At 37.3% G+C, this 23,769-nt stretch overlaps 1 protein-coding gene and 1 non-coding gene across 13 annotated transcripts in view; one reads left to right on the top strand and one right to left on the bottom strand.

Moving 5' to 3' along the window:
• Positions 1 to 23,769, top strand: part of ADGRL3 (adhesion G protein-coupled receptor L3) — a 923,733-nt gene that overhangs the window by 778,006 nt on the left and 121,958 nt on the right. For all 12 annotated transcript variants that reach the window (XM_043906659.1, XM_043906657.1, XM_043906653.1 and 9 more), the window contains 4 exons: positions 3,193 to 3,376; positions 4,318 to 4,440; positions 14,542 to 14,750; positions 16,073 to 16,249. In XM_043906659.1, the coding sequence (XP_043762594.1) occupies positions 3,193 to 3,376; positions 4,318 to 4,440; positions 14,542 to 14,750; positions 16,073 to 16,249 (693 nt within the window). The remainder of the gene's footprint in view (positions 1 to 3,192; positions 3,377 to 4,317; positions 4,441 to 14,541; positions 14,751 to 16,072; positions 16,250 to 23,769) is intronic.
• On the bottom strand, positions 18,177 to 18,248 carry TRNAC-ACA. Its single transcript has one exon. It is a non-coding gene; the product is annotated as a tRNA-Cys (tRNA).

Here is a 23,769-nt window from a genome sequence, read left to right as displayed (position 1 = left end):
CAAATGTCATCATTTGTGTGTAAATGTATAAATGTATGAATATATAGGGAAAATGAAATATAGATGTTCTTTTGCTATTGAATATTTGTGACTGTTTATTTGGTTTTCATGAAACTGGTAACAGGAACATGTCAACAACCTTTGGAAAGCTTACACAAATTGTATTAATTATGAAGCTATTAAAATTGACTTAATTGTGCTGTCTCACTAGCAGAAAACAGATCAGTTAGTTCAAGCCTCTAGAATATATATTGTGAATTCTTTTTAAAAATCATTTATTGTTATTATTTTTTGGCATGTGGTCTTTGTCGCTATGTGTGGGTTTTCTCTGGTTGTGGTGAGTGGGGGCTGGTCTTCCCTGCAGAGCGTGGGTATCTCATTGCGGTGGATTCCCCTGTTGTGGGGCGCATGCTCTAGGGCACGCAGGCTTCGGCAGTTGGGGCACACGGGCTCCGGAGCTGCCGCTTGTGGGCTCTATATAGCGCAGACTCAGTGGTTGTGCATGGGCTTCATTGCTCCCTGGCATGCGGAATCTTCCTTTACCAGAGATCAAACGCGTGTCCGGTATGATGGCAGGTGGATTCTTATCCACTGTACCACCAGGGAACATTCCGAACTATCTAATACACATGTTCCTCTCATTCCTCCATAGTAGTTAAATTGTGTATCAGTTCTGCTTATGAGATTGCGTTGTAGAAGAGGCATTCCTTGTGAATATTTTGCAATGATCAAGGATGACTTGTGTTTTATTCAGTGAATACCTCTCTTCTTCCCACACTGAACCTTGATATCAAATGAAAATAAAGATAGGATTACACCTAAACACTTGTTATGAGCCAGGCAACCTTATGAAATGATTTTATTATCATCTCTAATTTACAGAAGAATTAAAAAAAAGTTTAAAAACTTGCCCAATAGCACACAACTAGTAAGGTGGCAAAGTATAATTACAGACTCAGCAGATCTGGTTCCAAATCCCACACTGATTTTAGCACCTGAGAATTCTGTCTCAATTCTTGTGTTGACATTTCCTTTTATACTTAGGCAATCATAACAGGTGCTATTTTAAAAATAAATAAATACTAGATTTGTGTCTTAACCCACCCAGATTTTAGGACCTGCCGTTTCTGCAATAAACTTGGAAATCATTTAGGCTTTAATAGAAAACTTCTCTAAAGACTTTGTCTTATTTGGGATGAAGCAGTTAAAATATGCTCAAAATATATAATGAAAAAATATTGCACCTTATATATTTTCAGTTGTAAAACTAAGATAATAAGTGGTGTGTCTGATGTATTTACTGTCAATTTAAAGACTCAGTATTTTAGCTAAAGCACTCCATTTGTAAACAATTTCCTATTTAGAATATCTTAGAGTTGACTCTGGTTGCTTCTTTTCCTTTTGCATTTTTAAATTAAAAAAAAATAAAATCTATAGAGGACAGAACAGAAACATTGCATTATCTCCCCAAAATGTTCCCTGAGGTAAGGTTTAATCACTGAAAGGTGATTCACTAATGTTAAAATGGTTGGTCCATAAAGAACCAGCATAATTTTTGTCACATATGGGGTTTTCAGAGCATTTCTAATGAATTAAGAACATCAGTGAATCCCAGAAAGAATACTTCCTTGCACTCAAGAGGTCAGTGTCCTCTGTTTGGCTTCAGAGAATACCTAAACTTTTTTGTTGTTTGATTTCTATCCGGCACCTCCTTTTTTTGGCATGTCCTGTTGGCATCACCCCATAGAGAACTTCCTGGAAAGCAGATCAGATTGTTGTGATCCAGGAATTCTTTTGTCTGGTTTCTAGGTCATGTTTTAAACACAGAACAAATGACAGAGCTAAGCATACTATGTGGAAATACTCAGTCATTAAACTCATGAGAGACTTTTTTTTAAAGATGCAAAGTACTCAACTTGCAAGTAGAACTATTTTATGTAAAAATCCAGTGATGTCGATTTTTAGCCAGAACTTGGAGGAGCTGGGAAAAATATCAAGAAAAACTTCTATCAAAAGGCAGATTAGTTTTTGAAGCTGGTGTTAATTGGCAGCAAGGTGTTTCATTATGAAGCTGAATTTTTAACAGTTGTTAGTTGGTTACTATGAAAACACCAGCCAGAAGAAAACACTGCAGTTTAATGGGTATTCATTCCCCCAGTCTCTCCCACTCCCTCTCCCAAAGTATCAATACTGTGTGTCCTGTTTTAGAACACCTATGTACTGCCTGGAAAGTGCCTATGTTTGCTGTTTATTCACCTTTATTTCTGGATTAGATGCATATTTCATAATCAACAGGTTCAAGGAAGATCACTTTCAAACTGCCGGTAGTGTATTTTTCTGTTGTGCAATTCTCTATGTTTGAGTGAAATCTTAAGAAGACCTTAATGGGAGAACTGTCTTTTCTTGCAACCCAGAGTATTGAGCTAACTGTGGGAAATACATAAATTGTAACTAGAAAGACAGTTCTTTTGGATGAAGCAGAGAGAACCTTGGTACTTTATCTCTACGTGTGAATGTACTTACTGCTGATTTTTTCTTTTTTTTAAGGAAAAATGCTCAAGGGCCATAGGTAGCAAGCTTCAACTGTTTACTCCCCTCCCTAGAACTAAACAACACAAACGTTTCTCTTCCAAAGCCCTGGGAGTGTGTGTGCTTTGTTATTTTCCCCATCCTGACGTTTTACTAGCTGGCTAAGAAAAAAAATTGGTTTGCTTAGCGAGTTCTTAACCTATACATAACAAATTCTTGTATTGTCCTGTCTTTAGTCATCCTTTTGATTTCTATTATGTTCAGCATCTAGTTTTATGGTGATGTATAGAGGAAATCATTTTTGTGGTGATGTGATGAAAGTGTTAGTTTGAATTACTTGCCAATAGTTTCCCAGCCAAATAATTTAATTATGTGATTATAGTCTTATTGAAGCCTTTGCTATTGATTTTAAGAAAGAAGCATAGCTCTATTTGTTGTCCTTCAGAACAAAAGGCAGGTTTTCCTGTTGCCTTGCAAAGTCTCAGCTAGTATTTCACAGCACAAAATAATGAATGCTTCCACTCATGTCACAGGGGAGGCTGGGACAATATTGCATTCATGCACACCAATGATTCTTACTTGCTGGGCAGCATGTATGCCTGGATTTCTGCCAGCCCTGTGGGTCCACTAGAGACCACTGTCATTCTGTTCTTCTTCTTGTAGGCAATGGTCGAGACAGTTAACAACCTCCTCCAGCCACAAGCCTTGAATGCCTGGAGAGACCTGACTACAAGCGATCAACTGCGAGCAGCCACCATGTTGCTTGACACCGTGGAGGAAAGTGCCTTTGTGCTGGCCGATAACCTTTTGAAGACTGACATTGTCAGGGAGAACACGGACAATATCCGTAAGTGGCTTTCGTTATACAGAAGGGCCAGAGAGGACAAGAAAGAACTATCATCTTGTTCAGCAGACGAGGGAAAAGAAAAAAGTAGCATTTATGGTGGACCACATATTATGAGTGGTACTTTATTTCAGGGGAGATAAGCTATTGTTTTTTCTATACTTAGGAGGGTATCACTTGTCATTAGCTTAGAAGTATCCTCATAATCATGTATGTATCTTTCCAAGGACATTTCAATACTGACTATATTAGCCTGACCTGAGATCAAGGACAGTGAGTCCCTTTTTTTTTTTTCAATTTTTATGTATGGAACTGATATATACATATAATTTTCCATCTATGGAGGGTAGTATTTTACATTTTATCCTATGGGTCACTTCAGTTATAACAAGAATCTCTCTGAATTATAAACTATAAAGAAGCTAGTAATTTAAGTGAAGGTGTTAAAATAATTTTTGATAATTGTGTTGCTAGCTCATAAAAAGTATAAATCTAATTAGTGTGTTTAAGGATGTAGCTGACAGTTTTATTTCAGACGATTTGATAAAGTTATTTCAAACTTATTAGATTTAAAGGTAAATCAATATTGATATAATAGTAGAGCTCCAGATTATAAAAAGATTTCACTTAATTCATAAAATAAAGATAACATTTTGAAAGTAGCCTGATAGTCAATGACAAACTGTACTTGAGCTTTAATTTTAAATTCTAGGCTTTATAATTGATATTCTTACATATCTGATTTTTAATAACTTTTATTTGCTTTATTTTGAAAACAATAGAAATACTAAAAAAAAAGAATTTCTAAAAACACTGAACTACTATAAAGTATAGCAGCTGAAGATCAGTTCCAGTGTTTTTATTTCAGAAAAGTTTCAGTAATTAGATTATCTTAACTTTGGCATGTTTCTCAATGAGTACTGACATCTTTTTACCATTAATAGAATTGGAAGTTGCAAGGCTGAGCACAGAAGGAAACTTGGAAGACCTGAAATTTCCAGAAAACACCGGTCATGGAAGCACTATCCAGCTTTCTGCAAATACTCTAAAACAAAATGGCCGAAATGGTAGGCTAGAATTTCTCTATTAAGTTTGATGGAGTTGAACTTGTCATTAATTCATTGCGTCTTAGGTTGGAATTTTAGAACTGCTGTCTAAAATCTTTCCTCTCCTCTCACTCCACTGATTTCTTTCTTCTCCTCTTTCTTAGCTTCTGCAGCAACAATATTTTAATGATATTTGCTCTACAAAATTCCCAGTTATTTTTGGAAATTGTTACCTTTCAGATGTAGAAAAATATCAGAAACTTGAATATGAGGAAAATTGACAGACAACAAAATCCAGAAGTTCTGACTTTTTCCTTTGGAAGGAGTAACTCCCATCAACTTGACAGATTTTGTTTCTGTCAAGTTTAAAATATAATTTAAAAATTATATTTTCCTTATTAACTTATTTTTGAGAATGTTTCTATGCTTTTCCTTTGCAAAGCATATAGAAAACGTAAATGTAAGCAGATGCTTTTGGACAATGGAACTAATAGATACAGATCAATTTAGTACCAGATTATAGTAACTGAGTATAATTAATATTAAATAAATATTAAAAAAATAATCTCACAGAGAGTATGTCTCAAGCCTCACTAATAATAATATTTTTAAATAAGGAGGTGATAGCTTTTAACCTGCTATGTGATAGGAAGATGACTTCAGGTTGTACAACCAACTCAAAGCTGATGTTTCATATTACAAGGTAAATAGTTTTGAAAAAGAGAGATTTAAATAATATCAAGAAAAACAGATCATGTTTGTTGCCAGCAGAACAAAATTCTTTAGTGTTGGAAATTTTATCAGCCCTAACTTAAAATTGTATTTATTTTGTTGCTAAGTGTGAATACTGAGGCACTGCTAAGATTTTCTGTAGAGTGAAATCAGATTCCTGATTCTTCCTAATGGTTTCCCTTCTTTGGCTCTTGGCCTGCATCAGTTTATCCTGCTGACAGAGAGTTCTTCACCCCAACTTACACTTAGGATGAAATAAAATGACTTCACAGACCTATCACATGCTCCCTAGTCCAATTCCTTCCTGCCTCAGCTGCTCCAGCTCATGTCTGTTTTTAGCATGCTCTCTGTGATCAAGACAGTCCAGTCTTGATTTTCTTTTTGAAATTGAGATATAATTGGCATATAATATTATGTTAGTTTAAGGTGTACAACATGGTGACTTGATATTTGTATATATTATGAAATGACACCACAATAAGTCTAGTTAACATTCATCACCATAGAGAGTTAATTTTCTTTTTCTTGAGATAATTTTTTAAATCTATTGTTTTATCAATTTTCAAAACAGGTAATATAGCATCATTAACTATAGTCACCATCCTCATGGCTTATTTATTTCATAAAGAGAAGTTTTTACATTTTACCTTCATTTTGCTTGCCATCACCCTTCACTTCTAGCCACCAGAGGTCTCTTTTCTTTATTAGTTAGTTCGCTAGTTTGTCTTTTTCTTAAGATGCCACATGTAAATGAGATACTTGTGTTTCCCTATCTGACTTATGTCACTTAGCATAATGCCCTCAAAGTCCATGCAGTTTATAGCAAATGACAAAATTTTCCTTTTCATGGCTAAAGAGTGTTCCGTTTCCCATTTTATATCTCTCTATATAATTATATACATAACATTCTCTTTATTTGTTCATTTATCAATGGATACAGGTTTCCATATGTTGGCTATTATAAATAATTCTATAGTGAACATGGGGGTGCATAGGTCTTTTTCAAGTCACTGTTTTTATTTGCTTCACATACATACCCAGAAGTAGACTATCTGATCATCTGACAATTCTGCTTTCAATTTTTTGAAGAATCCTCATATATTTAATTTTTTCCTTTCTATAGTTCAGTCCAGTTCAGTCACTCAGTCATGTCCAATTCTTTGTGACCCCATGAACTGTAGCACGCCAGGCCTCCCTGTCCGTCACCAACTCCTGGAGTCCACCCAAACCCATGTCCATTGAGTTGGTGATGCCATCCAACCATCTCATCCTCTGTCGTCCCCTTCTCCTCCTGCCTTCAATCTTTCCCATCATCAGGGTCTCTTCAAATGAGTCAGCTCTTCGCATCAGGTGGCCAAAGTATTGGAGTTTCAGCTTCAACATCAGTCCTTCCAATGAACACCCAGGACTGATCTCCTTTAGGATGGGCTGATTGGATCTCCTTGCAGCCCATGAGACTCTCAAGAGTCTTCTCCAACACCACAGTTCAAAAGCATCAATTTTTCGGCTCTCTGCTTTCTTTATAGTCCAACTCTCACATCCATACATGACCACTGGAAAAACCATAGCCTTGACTAGACGGACCTTTGTTGGCAAAGTAATGTCTCTGGTTTTTATTATGCTGTCTAGGTTGGTCATAACTTTCCTTCCAAGGAGTAAGCGTCTTTTAATTTCATGGTGCAATCACCATCCACAGTGATTTGGGAGCCCAGAAAAGCAAAGTCAGCCACTGTTTCCACTGTTTCCCCACCTATCTGCCATGAAGTGATGGGACCGGATGCCATGATCTTAGTTTTCTGAATGTTGAGCTTTAAGCCAACTTTTTCACTCTCCTCTTTCACTTTCATCAAGAGGCTCTTTAGTTCTTCTTCACTTTCTGCCATAAGGGTGGTGTCATCTGCATATCTGAGGTTATTGATATTTCTCCTGGCAATCTTGATTCCAGCTTGTGCTTCTTCCAGCCCAGCGTTGCTCATGATGTACTCTGCATATAAGTTAAATAAGCAGGGTGACAATATACAGCCTTGACATACCTTTTTCCTATTTGGAACCAGTCTGTTGTTCCATGTCCAGTTCTAGCTGTTGCTTCCTGACCTGCATACAGGTTTCTCAAGAGGCAGGTCAGGTGGTCTGGTACTCCCATCTCTTGAAGAATTTTCACAGTTTATTGTGACCCACACAGTCGAAGGCTTTGGCATAGTCAATAAAGCAGAAATAGATGTTTTTCTGGAGCTCCCTTGCTTTTTTGATGATCCTGTGGACGTTGGCAATTTGATCTCTGGTTCTTCTGCCTTTTCTAAAACCAGCTTGAACATCTGGAAGTTCCAGGTTCATGTATTGCTGAAGCCTGGCTTGGAGAATTTTGAGCATTACTTTACTAGTGTGTGAGATGAGTGCAATTGTGCGGTAGTTTGAGCATTCTTTGGCATTGCCTTTCTTTGGGATTAGAATGAAAATTGACCTTTTCCAGTCCTGTGGCCACTGCTGCCCCACGTCCAAGGTCAGGGACGGTGGCCAAGAGGAGCTTTCTACAGTAGATACATCAATTACGTTTTCGCCAGTAATACACAAGGGTTCCCTAGTTTAGTCTCAGGACTATTTCTTGAATGTACCAAGAATATTCCCTCATCAGACATTTGTATTTTCTTTCTTCTGAAGTGCAATTTTTACATTACTTGTTCAAGAAGCTTCTCTATCATTCACTGCTGAGTATAAATCTTAACCCTTTAGGAAATTTTTCCTGTTGCCTCAAAGGTAGACTAGTCTTTCCCAATCATTCTTTTCCCATTAGCCATTTTCTGCAAGTGCTTCTTCATAGCATTTTTTTACTTATCATTATATGAAATTATTAATAATTATAATTATTTTTTAAGTTTCCTGCATATTGTCTGATTCTTTCTCTAGGAGATGATCTTCATGAGAACAAGAAGCTTTCCCAGTATGTTCATTGATGTAACCCTTGTGCCTGGCACAGGATGCAGTCACTAAGGGTTTATCAAACAAATATATGGACTTTCAGATATAAAGCCAATAAAGATTAAAATATGTCTACGTTAGTCATATAGACATATAGTTTACATAGTCATATAGTTTTATTTACTAAATTAATGTGTGCATGTGTATGTGTGTGTTTTAGGCCACATTTAAGCATGAATTCTGGAGTGGAGATTCTGTAACAATTACATATGACAAATTGTGCTGGTAAAACAAGGTGGGATGACAGTCTGACACCACTCCACAAGGGGAAATTGGTATGAATTATCGCCAGTTATAAACCAATTAAAATAGCAGTTGTTTCTGTCAACGAGAAAAATACATAGCCATTCCTAAGTTTAGCCCTCCAAAGATTAACATTTTTTTTTGTTAAATCTAGAGGAAAAGAACTAAAATTAAATGCTATGTTGTAACAGTCAAGAAGTATTTAGTACATTATTGTTTGTGTTAGAAAGTATAAGAATGCCCCTTTCTGTTCTGTAGCTCAGATAATATCTCTTCACTGGATTAGAAATCTTATAGTATTACTAAGACAGCTAGATAATCAGGCCCAGAAAACACACAAGAGCAAGGAGGCTGACAGCAGCCTGTGTCATCACAAGGAAACACTGCTGCGAGATGTCCCTGCTGCCACGAGGGAAGCTGCTGCGGCTCCACCTCCTGCATCCTCAGGTCACTGGTCCCCATCTGAAATCTGAGTCTAGTGCATCTGATCTGACTGGGCATGTTGAACTGAAGTGCCCCGAGCAACCTCTTTGAAAGGCAGGCTGGGAAAGCAAATATACGTCCCTTTTGTGTCTATAAGTCTCTAAGAGTAGGGCATTTCCCAAACGTGGGAGTGCAATTTATATATTGGACAGCCCCCTCCCTCCTCAAAAAAAATATTAATTTTTATCTTTATTCCCACTTCACTCTAAGATTCAGGGATTTCCCTGTCTTAGTTACCCTAGTGGTCAGGGCAGTGCCTGTCTCTTGGGGAACCAAAGTGGATTTATACTGGAAGTAAGGCATAGGGCTTTAAGAAAAGAAATTAGGTAAAATTTAAAAGAAACATACTAAAAAGTTAATTTTACAGAGGATTTATATGTAAGAGATTGTCACAAGAGAAAAAATAAGGTAGAAGGACATAAGAAGAATGTGATCTTGAAATGATAGCTGAGGTTTAAGACAGGTAAGGAATTTTAAAAATTTATTGAAATACAGTTAAGTTAAAATGTTATATTTATTATATATATATGTATATATATATATACATATATATATCTCCATTCTTTTCCATTTTGGTTTATTACAGGATATTAAATATGCTGGACTCTGTAGTAGAACATTGTTATTTATTCATTCTCTACATAATTTGCATCTCCTAATCTCAAACTCCCAATCTTTCCCTCTCCCAGAATCCCTCCCCTTCAGTAACCATAGGTAAAGATTTTATATATTTTGTTTTGTTTTAATTGAAATTGAGAAATAATTGAAATATAATAAAATGCACTTATCTTAAGTGTTTGATCTCTTTGCTTGATCTGATCTGACAGCAAACAGATCAAACAAGTCAGTCCTAAAGGAAATCAACCCTGAATACTCGTTGGAAGGACTGATGCTGAAGCTGAAGCTCCAATACTTTGGCCACCTGAGACAAAGAGCCGACTCATTGGAAAAGACCCTGATGCTGGGAAAGACTGAAGGCAGAAGGAGAAGAGGGGATCAGAGGATGAGATGGTTGGATAGCATCACAGATGCAATGGACACACACATGGGCAAGTTCCAGGAGATGGTGAGGGACAGGGAAGCCTGGCATGCTACAGTCTGTGGAGTCACAAAGAGTCGGACATGACTTGGCGACTTAACAACAGGATCTTAAGTATTTAGCTTGATGAATTTGACAGTTATACATTCCTCTGTTATATCACATAAAACAAGATGAGTGATGTTTTTAAAGTGCTGCACTCAATATGGCAGCAAATTCGGAAAACTCAGCAGTAGCCACAGGACTGGATAATTTCAGTTTCATTCCAATCCCAAAGAAGGGCAATGTCAAAGAATGTTCCAACTTCTGTCCAGTTGTGTTCATTTCACATTCTAGTAGGTTATGCTTCAAGCTAGGCTTCAGCGGTGTGAGAAATAACAACTTCCAGATGTAAAAGCTGAGTTTAGAAAAGGCAGAGGACAAAGAGATCTTATTTCTAGCATTCACTGATCATAAAGATTCCAAGGGGATTTCAGAAAAGCATCTACTTCTACTTCATTGACTCAACTAAAGCCTTTAGCTGTATATAACAACAAACTGTGGAAAATTCTTAAAGAGATAGTAATACCAGACCACCTTGCCTGTTGCCTGAGTAACTTATATGCAGGTAAAGAGGTTCGTGACATTGTACAGGAGACAGGAATCAAGACCATCCTGAAGAAAAAGAAATGTAAAAAAAGCAAAATGGCTGTGTGAGGAGGCCTTACATATAGCTGAGAAAAGAAGAGAAATGTAAAGTAAAGAAGAAAAGGAAAGATATACCCATTTGAATGCAGAGTTCCAAAGAATAGCAAGGAGAGATAAGACTTCCTCAGTGATCAGTACAAAGAAATAGAGGAAAACAATAGAATGGGAAAGACTAGAGATCTCTTCAAGAAGATTAGAGATGTCAAGGAAACATTTCATGCAAAGATGGGCTCAATAAAGGACAGAAATGGTATGGACCTAAAAGAAGCAGAAGATATTAAGAGGTGGCAAGAATACACAGAAGAACTATACAAAAAAGATCATCATGACCCAGATAATCATGATGCTGTGATCACTCACCTAGAGGCAGACATCCTGGAATGTGAAGTTAAGTGGGCCTTAGGAAGCATCACTACAAACAAAGCTAGTGGAGGTGATGGAATTCCAGTTGAGCTATTTCAATTCCTAAAAGATGATGCTGTGAAAGTGCTGTACTCAATATGCCAGCAAATTTGGAAGAATAGCAGTAGCCACAGGACTGGAAAAGGTCAGTTTTCATTCCAATCCCAAAGAAAGGTAATGCCAAAGAATGCTCAAAATACCTCTCAATTGCACTCATCTCACATGCTAGTAAAGTAATGCTCAAAATTCTCCAAGCCTAGCTTCAACAATATGTGAACCGTGAACTTCCAGATGTTCAAGCTGATTTTAGAAAAGAGGAACCAGAGATCAAATTGTCGACATCCATTGGATCATTGCAAAAGCAAGAGAGTTCCAGAAAAACATCTGTATCAGCATTATTGACTATGCCAAAGGCTTTGACTGTGTGGATCACAATAAACTGTGGAAAAATCTGAAAGAGATGGGGATACCAGCCACCTGACCTGCCTCTTGAGAAATCTGTATGCAGTCAGAAAGCAACAGTTAGAACTGGACATGGGATAGCAGTCTGGTTCTAAATCGGGAGAGGAATACATCAAGGGTTATTCAGCTTACATGCAGAGTACATCATGAGAAATGCTGGGCTGAATGAAACCCAAGCTGAAATCAAGATTGCCGGGAGAAATATCAATAACCTCAGATATGCAGATGACACCACCCTTATGGCAGAAAGTGAAAAGGAACTAAAGAGCCTCTTGAAGAAAGTGAAAAAGGAGAGTGAAAAAGTTGGCTTAAAGCTCAACATCAGAAAACTAAGATCATGGCATCTGGTCCCATCACTTCATGTGAAATAGATGGGAAAACAGTGGCTGACTTTATTTTTTTGGTCTCCAAAATCACTGCAGATGGTGACTGCAGCCATGAAATTAAAAGATGCTTACTCCTTGGAAGAAAAGTTATGACCAACACAGACACCATATTAAAAAGCAGAGACATTACTTTGCCAACAAAGGTCCATCTAGTCAAGGCTATTGTTTTTCCAGTAGTCATGTATGGATATAAGAGTTGGACTATTAAGAAATCTAAGCACCACAGAATCAATACATTTGAACTGTGGTGTTGGAGAAGACTCTTGAGAGTCCTTTGAACTACAAGGAGATCCAACCAGTCCATCCTAATGGAAGTCAGTCCTGAATTTTCATTGGAAGGATTGATGTTGAAGCTGAAACTCCAGTACTTTGGCCACCTGAGGCAAAGAACTGACTCTTTGAAAATATCCTGATGCTGGGAAAGATTGAAGGTGGGAGGAAAAGGGCACGACGGAGAATGAGATGGCTGGATGGCATCACTGACTCAATGGACATAAGTTTGGGTAAACTCCAGGAATTTATGATGGACAGGGAGGCCTGGCGTGCTGCAGTCCATGGGGTTGCAAAGAGTTGGACATGACTGAGTGACTGAACTGAACTGAACTGAAAGAAGCAACAATTAGAACTGAACATGGAACAGCAGATTGGTTCAAAATTGGGAAAGGAGTACAACAAGCCTGTATATTTTTGCTCTGCTTATTTAACTTCTCTGTAGAATATATCATGTGAAATATTGGACTGGATGGAATTAAAATTGCCAGGAGAAATATCAACAACCTCAGATATCATATATTACTATCTAATGGCAGAAATCGAGGAGGACCTAAAGAATCTCTTGATGAGGATGAAAGAGGAGAATGAAACAGCTGGTTTGAAACTCAACATTAAAAAACTAAAATCATGGCATGTGGTCCCCTCACTTCATGGCAAATAGAAGGGGAAACTATAAGCAGTGACAGACTATTTTCTTTTGCTCCAAAATCACTGCAGATAGTGCCTGAAGCCATGAAATTAATAGATGCTTACTCCTTGGAAGGTAAGCAATGACAAAGCTAGACATCAGAGACATCACTTTGCAGATGAAAATCCATACAGTCAAAGCTGTTTTTTCCAGTAGTCATGTACAGATGTGACAGTTGGACTATAAAAAAGGCTAAATGCCACAGAATTGATATTTTTGAATCATGGTGCTGGAGAAGTCCCTTGGACTGCAAGAAGATCAAGCCAGTCAATCCTAAAGGAAATCAACCCTGAAATGCATTTAAAGGGCTGATGCTGAAGCTGAAGCTCTAATACTTTGGCCACCTGATACGAAGAGCTGACTCGCTAGAAAAGGCCCTGATTCTGGAAAAGACTGAATTCAAAAGGAGAAGGGGTGCCAGAGGAAGAGGTGGTTAGAGAGCATCCCCAACCTGATGGACATGAACTTGACCAGACTTCAGGAGACAGTGAAGGACATGGAACCTGGCATGCTGTGTCCGTGGGATCGCAAAAAGTTGGACACGGCTTATCAACTGAACAGCAACACCCCAGAGAATGTCCTGATGCCTCTTTCTGGTTTTCTCACCCCATCTCCCCACCTGATGAACTGCTTTATTCTCACTAATATTTCTAATTGCAAATTTTATCTGTTCTTAGACTTCATGTAACTGGAACAATAAAGTGTGTACTCTTTCCGTCCGTATTCTTTAACTCTGTATAATATTTTGTGGATTCAGTCATGACGCTCTGTCTATCATTAGTTTGTTCTTTATTCATGTATAGTAATTCTTTTATTTTAATAAGCCATAATTTATTTATTCTCCTATTGATATTCTTTGAGTTGTTTCTATTTTTGGACTTCTGTGAATAAGATTGTTATAAACCTGCTTATACAGCCTTTTCTTTCTTTGTGTATATATGTTTCCATGTATCTAGCAAGGGTAGATATATGTTTAACTTTACAAGAAATTGCCAAATATTTTTCTAAATAGTTGAACTCCCACCAATAGTAGGCAGAGGTTCATTTGTTCCACACTTTTACCAACATTAGTGTGGCTAGTCTTTTGTAGTGTGAGTTGCAGTGATTCTAGTGGGTATGAAATGCTATCTCAATATTATTTTGATTTTTACTTCCCTAATTATAAACAATGTTGACAGCTTTTCTCATATCTATTAGCTTTTTATATATCTATAATAAAGTATAATAATACTTTATAATAAGTTTTGTGTTTTGCCATTTTAGTATGATATTTATTATTTGACTGAGTAGCAGAAATGCTTTATGTATTTATGAGTCATATGCATTTATATTTCCTAGTTTGTGGCTATCTTATTAATTTTCTTAATATTGTATTTTGGTAGACACAGATTTTCAATTTTGATAAAGTTTAGTTTACCATCTTTTTTCTTTTATAATTAGTGGCTTTTGGGTCCTATCCAAAGAATCTTTGCTTTCCGCAAGATCACATAGATATCTGATATTTTGTTCCAGAGTCTCTTTGGTTTGAATGAGATAGGGATTGAGGATTTTTTTTTAGTACTGATATGTAGTTGTTTTAGTATCATTAGATGCTCCTTTCCTCATGAATGACTGGCAGTTTGGTTGAAATGAATGTTTGAATTTCATTATGAACAAATATAAATTTGATTATAGTCTGATTAGAAACATGTAGTCTAAAAAGGATGTTCAAGCTAATTAATTTCTTCCCAATTTATATGTACTTATTTTAGGAGAGATCAGAGTGGCCTTCGTCCTTTATAACAACTTGGGTCCTTATTTGTCCACGGAGAATGCCAGCATGAAGTTAGGAACAGAGGCCATGTCCACCAATCATTCCGTTATCGTCAATTCTCCAGTTATCACAGCAGCCATAAACAAAGAGTTCAGTAATAAGGTTTACTTGGCTGATCCCGTGGTGTTCACTGTTAAACACATCAAGGTAAGAAAATGTTTATCCATATTATATTTGTTGTAAGTATGAAGTGTATTAATTTCCTATCATTGGTCCTATTATTTGACATATAGAAATTCATTTTCTATAAAATAGTGACTTTTTTCCACCAAAGTGAGGGAGGAGAGTAATTCTTGTATATGTATATCAATTCAGTTCAGTTCAGTTGCTCAGTCATGTCTGACTCTTTGCGACCCGATGGACTGCAGCATGCCAGGCTTCTCTGTCGATGCATCACCAGCTCCCGGAGCTTCCTCAAACTCATGCCCATTGAATCAGTGATTCCATCCAACCATTTCATCCACTGTTGCCCCCTTCTTTTCCTTCCCTCAATCATTGCTAGCATTAGGGTATTTTCCATTGAGTCAGTTCTTTGAATCAGGTGGCCAAAGTATTGGAGCTTCAGCTTCACCGTCAGTCCTTCCAATGAATATTCAGGACTGATTTCCATTAGCATTGACTAGTTTGATCTCCATGCAGCCCAAGGGACTCTCAAGAATCTCTCTAACATCACAGTTCAAAAGTAGCAATTAGGTAAAAGTATTTATAGATGGATTTATAAATGCTTCTCTGTAATTAAAAAGAACTAGCAATATGTTCAGTGGAACTGGGCATAGCTACACTCTGACATTACAAGTAATTATGTCCTTTGTGTGTAGATATAACTGTATGCATATGCAAAGATTGTAGTGTAAATTGAACAAAAAATTTTAAAAACTGTTCTCTCAGAGAGGCTTTCCTGGTGGCTCAGATGGTGTAAAATCTGCCTGCCATGCAGGATTCCCAAGTTTGATCCTGGGGTTGAGAAGATCCCCTGTAGAAGGGAATGGCAACCTATAGCTCTTAAAATACTAAGTATCTTTGCCTGGAGAATTTCATGGACAGAGAAGTCTGGTGGGCTCCAGTCCATGGTGTCACAGACCATGGTGTCACAGAGAGTCAAACAAGACTGACCAATTTTCACTTTCACTTTCTTTCATTTTCACTTTTATCATCTCAGAAGTTTATTATATACAGCAATTCTTTGCTTTGTAGATTATATTAATTGACATGATTCTGAGATAATACTAGTATCCCTTCAATATTATTTTTAAATGAGTTTACCTCTAATCAAAGGGAGTAAATAACATATATTCATATATTCAAATTTATTGAGAATTGATAAGCCCCACTTAATATGAAAACATTGGTAGACACCTCCAGAAATATTGGAACATAGGATGAAGTTTTGTTAGATGTAAATAAAATGCCTACTTAATTTGCGTGATCATAAAGTACTTACTGGCTTTATTGATTTTTGTTTTCTGTAGCAATCTGAGGAAAACTTCAATCCTAACTGTTCATTTTGGAGCTATTCCAAACGCACAATGACAGGTTACTGGTCAACCCAAGGCTGTCGGCTCCTGACGACAAATAAGACACATACTACATGCTCTTGTAACCACCTAACCAATTTTGCAGTACTGATGGCACATGTGGAAGTTAAGGTAAGATATATAGCATGCGGTGAAATTCCTTAGCATACAGTTAAGACATTAACTATAAAAAGTCTTACCTCTGCACCTATCTTGGAGAGTATTCTAACTTTTGTAGTAATTCTATTCAAGAACTCTCTGATGTTCAACCCATACCCTAGTGAATGATTCAAAGAACTCTTTTTTTTTCCTACTATCAATATAGTCCGTAATATTGAAATCTGGTATGAAACAAAATTTTGCTGATAAAATTCCCCCTGTTATTCCCTCCTTTTATTTTGTATGAATGAATGTCATACCATATCCTCATGACCTGGGCAAGATAGGACCTCAGCACTACAGGTCAGGGTGACAGAGTTAGGCAGCTAGAATCTGTTAGGCTGAAGACTAAGGAGCCATGCACGAGATCAAATACTCTCAAAATGAGTATTGGGAAAATAGCCATTAAACACATTGTAATAATAATGGTTCTGCCCATTCAGAAGACACAATTCTAAGGAAAAAATTCAGGTAATAGATTGTTTCCAAAATCATAAACATGGCTAACTTGGATGCATCAGTCTCTCTAGGTGACTGGTTGTCATAGAAGGCAGGATGAGTATTTAGATTTTAGATATAGTTAGGATGTAAAAATACAAAGGGATTATTAACTTGGCTATAGATTGATAGATGAGTTTGTAACAAGAAATTATGATTGTGAATTCTCTTCTCATCTTCCTGATGTCAATAAAAATAGAGGAAGTATCATTGTCCAATACATCTTAAAACATAAAAACCATGACAAAGATTTTATCTACCTGATATCATCGATCCAATAATTTTATCCAAAATTGTCTATGGCTCTGTTGAAGTTAAAAATGATGAAGGTATCTTAGAGGAAAACCAAATCCAAGCCCACTCAGCACCTAATAAATTACCTTAGCTGTGTCAACACAGTCAAATTTGGTCTTTTAAGGACTACAAACGGTATTTTGTCAGAACTTCACAAATTGATCAAGCTAAGCAAGATTGGCTACACTAACAAATATTGGATTTAAACCTGGAATGTGTTTGTATGACTCTAGGATCCTCTCTTTTCAGCTTAGGGTATAAATTCAAACACAGGAAAATGGATCATATTTCAAGTCACAAGAAAATACAATTTTTTGCTCAGTTCATTGCAATAACAATCTCTACTCAGTCCATTACACAAGAATCTTGACTGTGACCATTATTGTGTGTCAAAAAGAGATAAAATAGATGGAAATCAGTATTTTCCTTCAGCAGTCAGTAACAAAGTATGCCCTGGATTTCTTATATCACAATCTCTTGCAGCTATGAGAGTCATTCTCATCTTGATCATGCAACATTAATTTGACACTTGAAAAATGAGAAGCAAACAGAATGATCATCCCTGAAAGTCCGAGAGGAAACACAGCAACCGAACTTACATTAGACTAATGTCTAGAAATGAAGGCTAGTGCATTCATGCACAGTGAGATATGCAATAGCCAGTTAGAATAGATATTTACATTGTCTAGTTATCAGTTTCTAATTCCACAGCAAAATCTATAAAGAAAACAAAATTACATTGGAGAATTTTGCTTGATGAGCTTGGAAAGAGCAAGAAGAATTAGCTGAGTCTAGATGCTGTTGCTATTAATCTGTGGTGCCCTGATGTATCTTCACTCCAGGGCTCTACCAATGTACTGAGTTGCTCTTTTCTATCATCTGTGTTATCCTTGCAATTCATTCAGTACTTCCTTCTTTCTTTTAAAGACTTTTTCAAGCACCTAAGTAAAGATATTGATGTGTTACACAATGAAAGTGAAAGTGAAGTTGCTCAGTTGTGTCCAATTCTTTGCGACTCCATGGACTGTAGCCCACCAGGCTCCTCCGTCCATGGGATTTTCCAGGCAAGAGTACTGGAGTGGGTTGCCATTTCCTTCTCCAGGAGATCTTCCTGACCCAGGGATTGAACCCGGGTCTCCTGCATTGTAGGCAGACGCTTTACCATCTGAGCCACCCGGGAAGACTCAGGTTCTCAATAAATGTAGCTCTCTCCTTCTGATCTGCCAGAGATACCGCAAGATTCTAGCATTCCAGTGGAACTTAGGTCATTCATGATGCTTACATTTTTAAGGGGATGGGAAGGGCAGAGAAATGAAGCTTCAGTCATAATTGTGATAAGCCTTATAATTGATACCTACACTGTGAGTTAGGACACAGGAGAGGTTCATCTAAGGCAGGACTGCTCAGAGAGGGCTTATCAAAAAAGTGACCTGTGCTGAAGAACAGGTAGGATGAATTTGGTAAGGTAACCTGTGTAAAATTTGCATCAGCCACATTCTTGGAACACTTTGCCTTGGGTACACTTTTCTCTCTTGTCTCTTTCCTCCCTTGGCAACTGGTCCTTTTGAGCTTCCTTCGCTGGTGCCTCCCCATCTCCACAGCCTCTTGTTGTTGCCCTGGCCAGGAGGGTAATCCTATCTCTACTCCAGGCACTATCCATTTCTCTGTAGTTGATCTCGTATGGTGGTATGCTGTAACCATCATCCCATGATCCCCAGATTCTATCTCCATTTCTTAACTCCACACTCCTAGATTCAATAGTTAACTTGATAAATCCATCTAGACTTCTAATCAGGGTCACAATTCCAGAACAACACTTGTGGTGTTTTCCTATCAGTCTTTTCTTTCTTAGTAAATGGTTACTCTGTCCTTCCAAAAGCTCTGGAATAACCCATCTCCACGAAATGCTGTGGAAGGTAAGAGAAAGGAGGTCACTGGCCTCAGCCAATTTACAGTTTATCAAGGGAGAGAAGTGTTAAGACTGACTTTTGAAGGAAAGGGATGCACTAAAGTGACAAGAGGTCTTCCCAGGCAGTGCTAATGGTAAAGAACCCACCTGCCAGTGCAGGAGACATAAGAACCATGGGTTCGATTCCTGGGTTGGGAAGATCACCTGGAGGAAGACATGGTAACCCACTCCAATATTCTTGCCTGGAGAATCCCAAGGTCTGAGGAGTCCATAAGGTTGCAAAGAGTCAGACACAACTGAAGTGACTTAGCGCGCACACACATGAAGTGACAATATTACTGAAAACCTACCTCTGTGCACCAGTACCAAACTGAATCTCAGATGCAGAATTTTGGGTGATTTAGGAAAGAACATTGCTTTACCAAGTAAAGGGGGCCACTGCAGGCTAATGCCCTCAAAACTGTGCATCCCCATCTGGGGGGCTGTTGTGAGGAGTCTTATGTTTAGAGTTTGGGGGCAGGGTTGCTGATAAGGATGAGGGTGCATGCGGGGCCCACATTCCTTCAATCCAGAGGTCATCTGGCATCAGGTGGTCTTTGGATGAGCTTCTGTGGTTTTTGAGGTTCTTCTGTGACCTTCTGTCTGCAATGAAGGAGGCTTCGTTAAGTTAACAACTTCCATTTGGTGGGGGTTTTGGTTCTGTACAGAACTCAAAGACATTACTATGTATATGCCTTAAGGAAGAACCAGAACCCTTTCCCAAGGCTGCACTATTATTTCTTGACTGCTCCTTCCTTGTCTCTTCATCTCCTCCCTTTTCTCATTAGCAACTGTTTGAATCTGTCCTTTGGAACTCAAGGAAGATCGTGGAGGCTGAATGAAGCCTGTTTCGTATGAGAAATGGGGGACATGGAAAGACTTTTTTGCCTGGGAGCCCCAAAGGGTCCTGCGCAGCTCTACACAGCTGATTAACTACTTTTGAGTTTTCTCTGCGTCTCTTATCTATGGAAGCATTTGATTTTCTTCTCTTTTAGATACAAAAGTAACCATGATGAAAGTTTATATAATACAGTTTTATACCAAACTGTGGTAGTATATATGGCATTTTTTAAAACTTTTCATTATTGGAATCATGTGCAGATTTGTCTGCTGTTCAGTAAAATGTTGAATACACTAAATTCAAATGTCTGTCTCTTCTCCTACTAGTAATTCTCTTTGTGAACAATCTGTATGGGAAGAGTATTTTAGTTTGCAGGATCATAAGTTTCAAACTAATTGACTAACATTTCTACTGTGGTTTTTGAGAACACAGTAACAAATGCTTTAGAAATCATCGATAGCTTTTTCCTCTACTGAAATGATAATTCTTTGGGAGAGAATTTAAAAAGTCCCCCTGATCATTCCTGTCAGTTCAACTTGATGTCAATTTTTATTATGTTTAAAAGGCTTCATTTTCCTTAGTTTGATGCTTGCATCTCTCTTTCCCCCTCTCTTTTCTTTTTAGCTTAGTATATCCTATTGCTTTTACCCCAACATTACCCCAGTCCAAGTATAGGTATTATTTTGCTGTTTAAATACATTGTATTTCTTTTTAAATTTAGTATTGATTTAAAACAATTTGAACAATCTCAAACAATTTTGAAATTTTTAACTTCATACCATGGATTCTGTGTGTCAGATATTTTATAACTAGACTTTGTAGGTTAGAAGGAAATATACTGTAGGGTTCTACAGTGGGGCATGAAGAAAAGTACTTGCTTTTCAAAAAGAGTAATTTTATTTTATTTTTTTTTTCAAAAAGAGTAATTTTATTTTTAAAGTCCAAAAGAAAAGTTAAGAGTGTAAGAGATGATTTTATTAGTGAAAAATAGAATGTTTAATGTATGTTGATAAAGTTTGTACACTTTCATTCCCAGTTGTTTTATTCTCATTTTATATATTGTCATCTGTTCTATAATGGGTTTGAGGTGGACGTGTGGATGGTGACTGCAGCCATGAAAATAAAAGACGCTTCCTCCTTGGAAGAATAGCTCTGACAAACCTAGACAGTGTATTAAAAATCAGAAACATCACTTTGCTGACAAAGGTCCCTCTAGTCATAGCTGTGATTTTCTTCCAGTAGTCATGAGTATATGTGAAAGTTAGACCATACAGAAGGCTGAGCACTGAAGAATTGATGCTTTTGAACTGTGGTGTTGGAGAAGACTCTTGAGAGTCCCTTGGACAGCAAGATCAAACCAATCATTCCTAAAGGAAATCAGTCCTGAATGTTCATTGGGAGGACTGATGCTGAAGCTGAAGCTCCAGTACTTTGGTCATCTGATGCGAAGAGCTGACTCATTGGAAAAGGCCATGATGCTGGGAAAGATTGAGGACAAGAGGAGAAGGGGATGGCAGAGGATGAGATGGTCGGATGGCATCACTGACTCGATGGACATGAGTTTGAGCAAGCTCAGGGAGATAGTGAAGGACTGAGAAGCCTGGTGTGCTTCAGTTCATGGGATCACAAAGAGTCAGACATGACTTAGAGACTGAATAACAAAAGTATATAATACTTTAATTGATGTATTTATTCAGAAGGAAAAAAAAAACATAACTCACAAATTGAATACCCTCCAAATATGTAAAATTCTATGAAAACAAAATGGTTTAAAAAATGTAAAATTTTATTATATAATCTTATGTACTAACTCTATCAAAATCTTTGACAATCTCTTAGAACCAAGAACTTTTATTGGATTTTCTTATCAAACAATTTCATAGTAATATGTTTCCTTCATAGGTTTACTAAAATATGAAATTATTTATTTGCTAGTATGCTGATTTATTGTCTGCCTCCTCTGCCAGACCCTAAGATCAGAATTATGAACAGAAGCCTGAAAGAAATGGGAATCAGTCTTACAGATCATCTGGGGCAAGACTCTTCCAGGCAGAAGGAACAAGAACAAAATCCTGAACTGGGGGTAATTCTGATGTGAACTGCAAGAACAGTGTAGTTGGAGTGGAAAAAAAATTTTTTTGATACTTATTTTCTCCACTCTTTATAGAACTTTAATAGAAAAAGATGAAACAGTGGTAAACACTCACATACTCCTTATTCGGAATTACATTTAAATCTTTGACACATTTGACTTTTACTTTTCTGTGTATGGGTATAACATATATATTGTATTATTTGACTCCTTGAAAGTAAATTGCTAATTATATAATATTTGATTCCTAAATCTTGCAGCAAATGTGTTTCAGGAAAAGTCCCTACCATTAAGACACACAAGAAATTTAACTTTGACTCAGTATTATCACCTACTGTATAATTCATATACAGGTGTTCTAATTGTCCTGATAAATTCCTTTATAGCCATTGTGTTTTCACTTAGGACCTACTCAAATATCACACATTACCCTTAGTTGTGACATTTCTTTGCTCTTCTTTAGAAGTAACTCTACCTATTTTTGTCTTTCATGAAAATGACATGTTGCAGAGTTCAGGTTATTTGTCCTATAGAATGTTTCACAATCTCAATCCTTCTGATTATTTCCTCATAATTAGATCCAGGTTAAATTTTGGGGGCAAAATAATACCTTGTAGGAGATGCTGTATCCTTCCCATTGTGTAGCTCACACAGTAAAGAATCTGCCTGCAATGCAGGAGACCTGAGTTCAGTCTCTGGGTGGAGAAGATCTCTTGGAGAAGGGCATGGCAACTCACTCCAGTATTCTTGCCTGGAGAATCCCATGGACAGAGGAGCCTGATGGGCTACAGTCGTGGGGCTGCAGAGAGTCAGGCGCAACTGAGCGACTGACACTTTCACTCCCACTGCAGAAGAAAGCCACTTATAAGAGTCACTAAGTTTGATCACCTTGTTAAAGTTACATTGTACAGGAACATTTAAGTTTTTAACTAAGAGAAATGTAGATGAAAAGTTAGTTTTATCAATCTCAATTTATTTCATTGTAGTCACTTTTCCCCACCCTTCATTTGTTCCTCAAATATATAAGTACTGTCTTTGGGACAGACAAAATTTCTGATCTAATTAGTAATACAGATAAATAATCAGCAAGATTAGTGTCTTCTGAGAAATGTCTTGTTGTTGTGTTAAAGAATGCTGTAGAAACACATGGTGAGCATGCTGTTGCTCAGTCAAGTCTGACTTTTTGCGGCCCCATGAATTGTAGTTGGCCAGCTTCCTCTGTCTATGGAATTTTCCTGGCAAGAAGACCACAGTGGGCTGCCATTTCCTCCTCCAGGGAGAAACACATAGAGGAAAGCCTTAATTTGACCTTGAGAGGTCAGAGAAGATGCTGTAGATGAAATGCCATAACTTTAAGCAAAATGAGTGACAGGGTTGAGGTAGCATGAAATGAGGTTCAATTTTTTGTGGTGTGTATTTTCAGTAAATTTTATATTCTTTTAGAGAGTATTAGTTGCATTCTTGCTCTGATTTGTTTTACTTCTGGGATATGGTAGCATTTTTAAGCAAAAATAAAAAACCTGCAATCTTCTCAAACACATCCTAAATCCTTACCCTTAAATTTTTCAGGTTCTTGATTGTCTTCAGTACATAAACATGGCTAAAAGTAGCAGCTGGAGCTGCATCTGCAATTCTAGTGAGAAATACTTTAAAGAAAAATAAGTAATCAAGTTTATGGAGATTGCCAAAAGTAGAGATCTGATAAGGACTTCAAGCCTCAGAGAGGCCAGTGATAGTAAGAATTAATATAATTTCTTTAGTGTCTACTTACATTGTCTTATTTGATCCATAGCACCATAATAGGTATTGTCACCATAATT

Source organism: Cervus elaphus, chromosome 6 (genome assembly GCF_910594005.1).
Source record: "Cervus elaphus chromosome 6, mCerEla1.1, whole genome shotgun sequence".
Lineage (NCBI taxonomy): Eukaryota > Metazoa > Chordata > Mammalia > Artiodactyla > Cervidae > Cervus > Cervus elaphus.
This window is presented reverse-complemented; position numbering and strand designations above follow the sequence as displayed.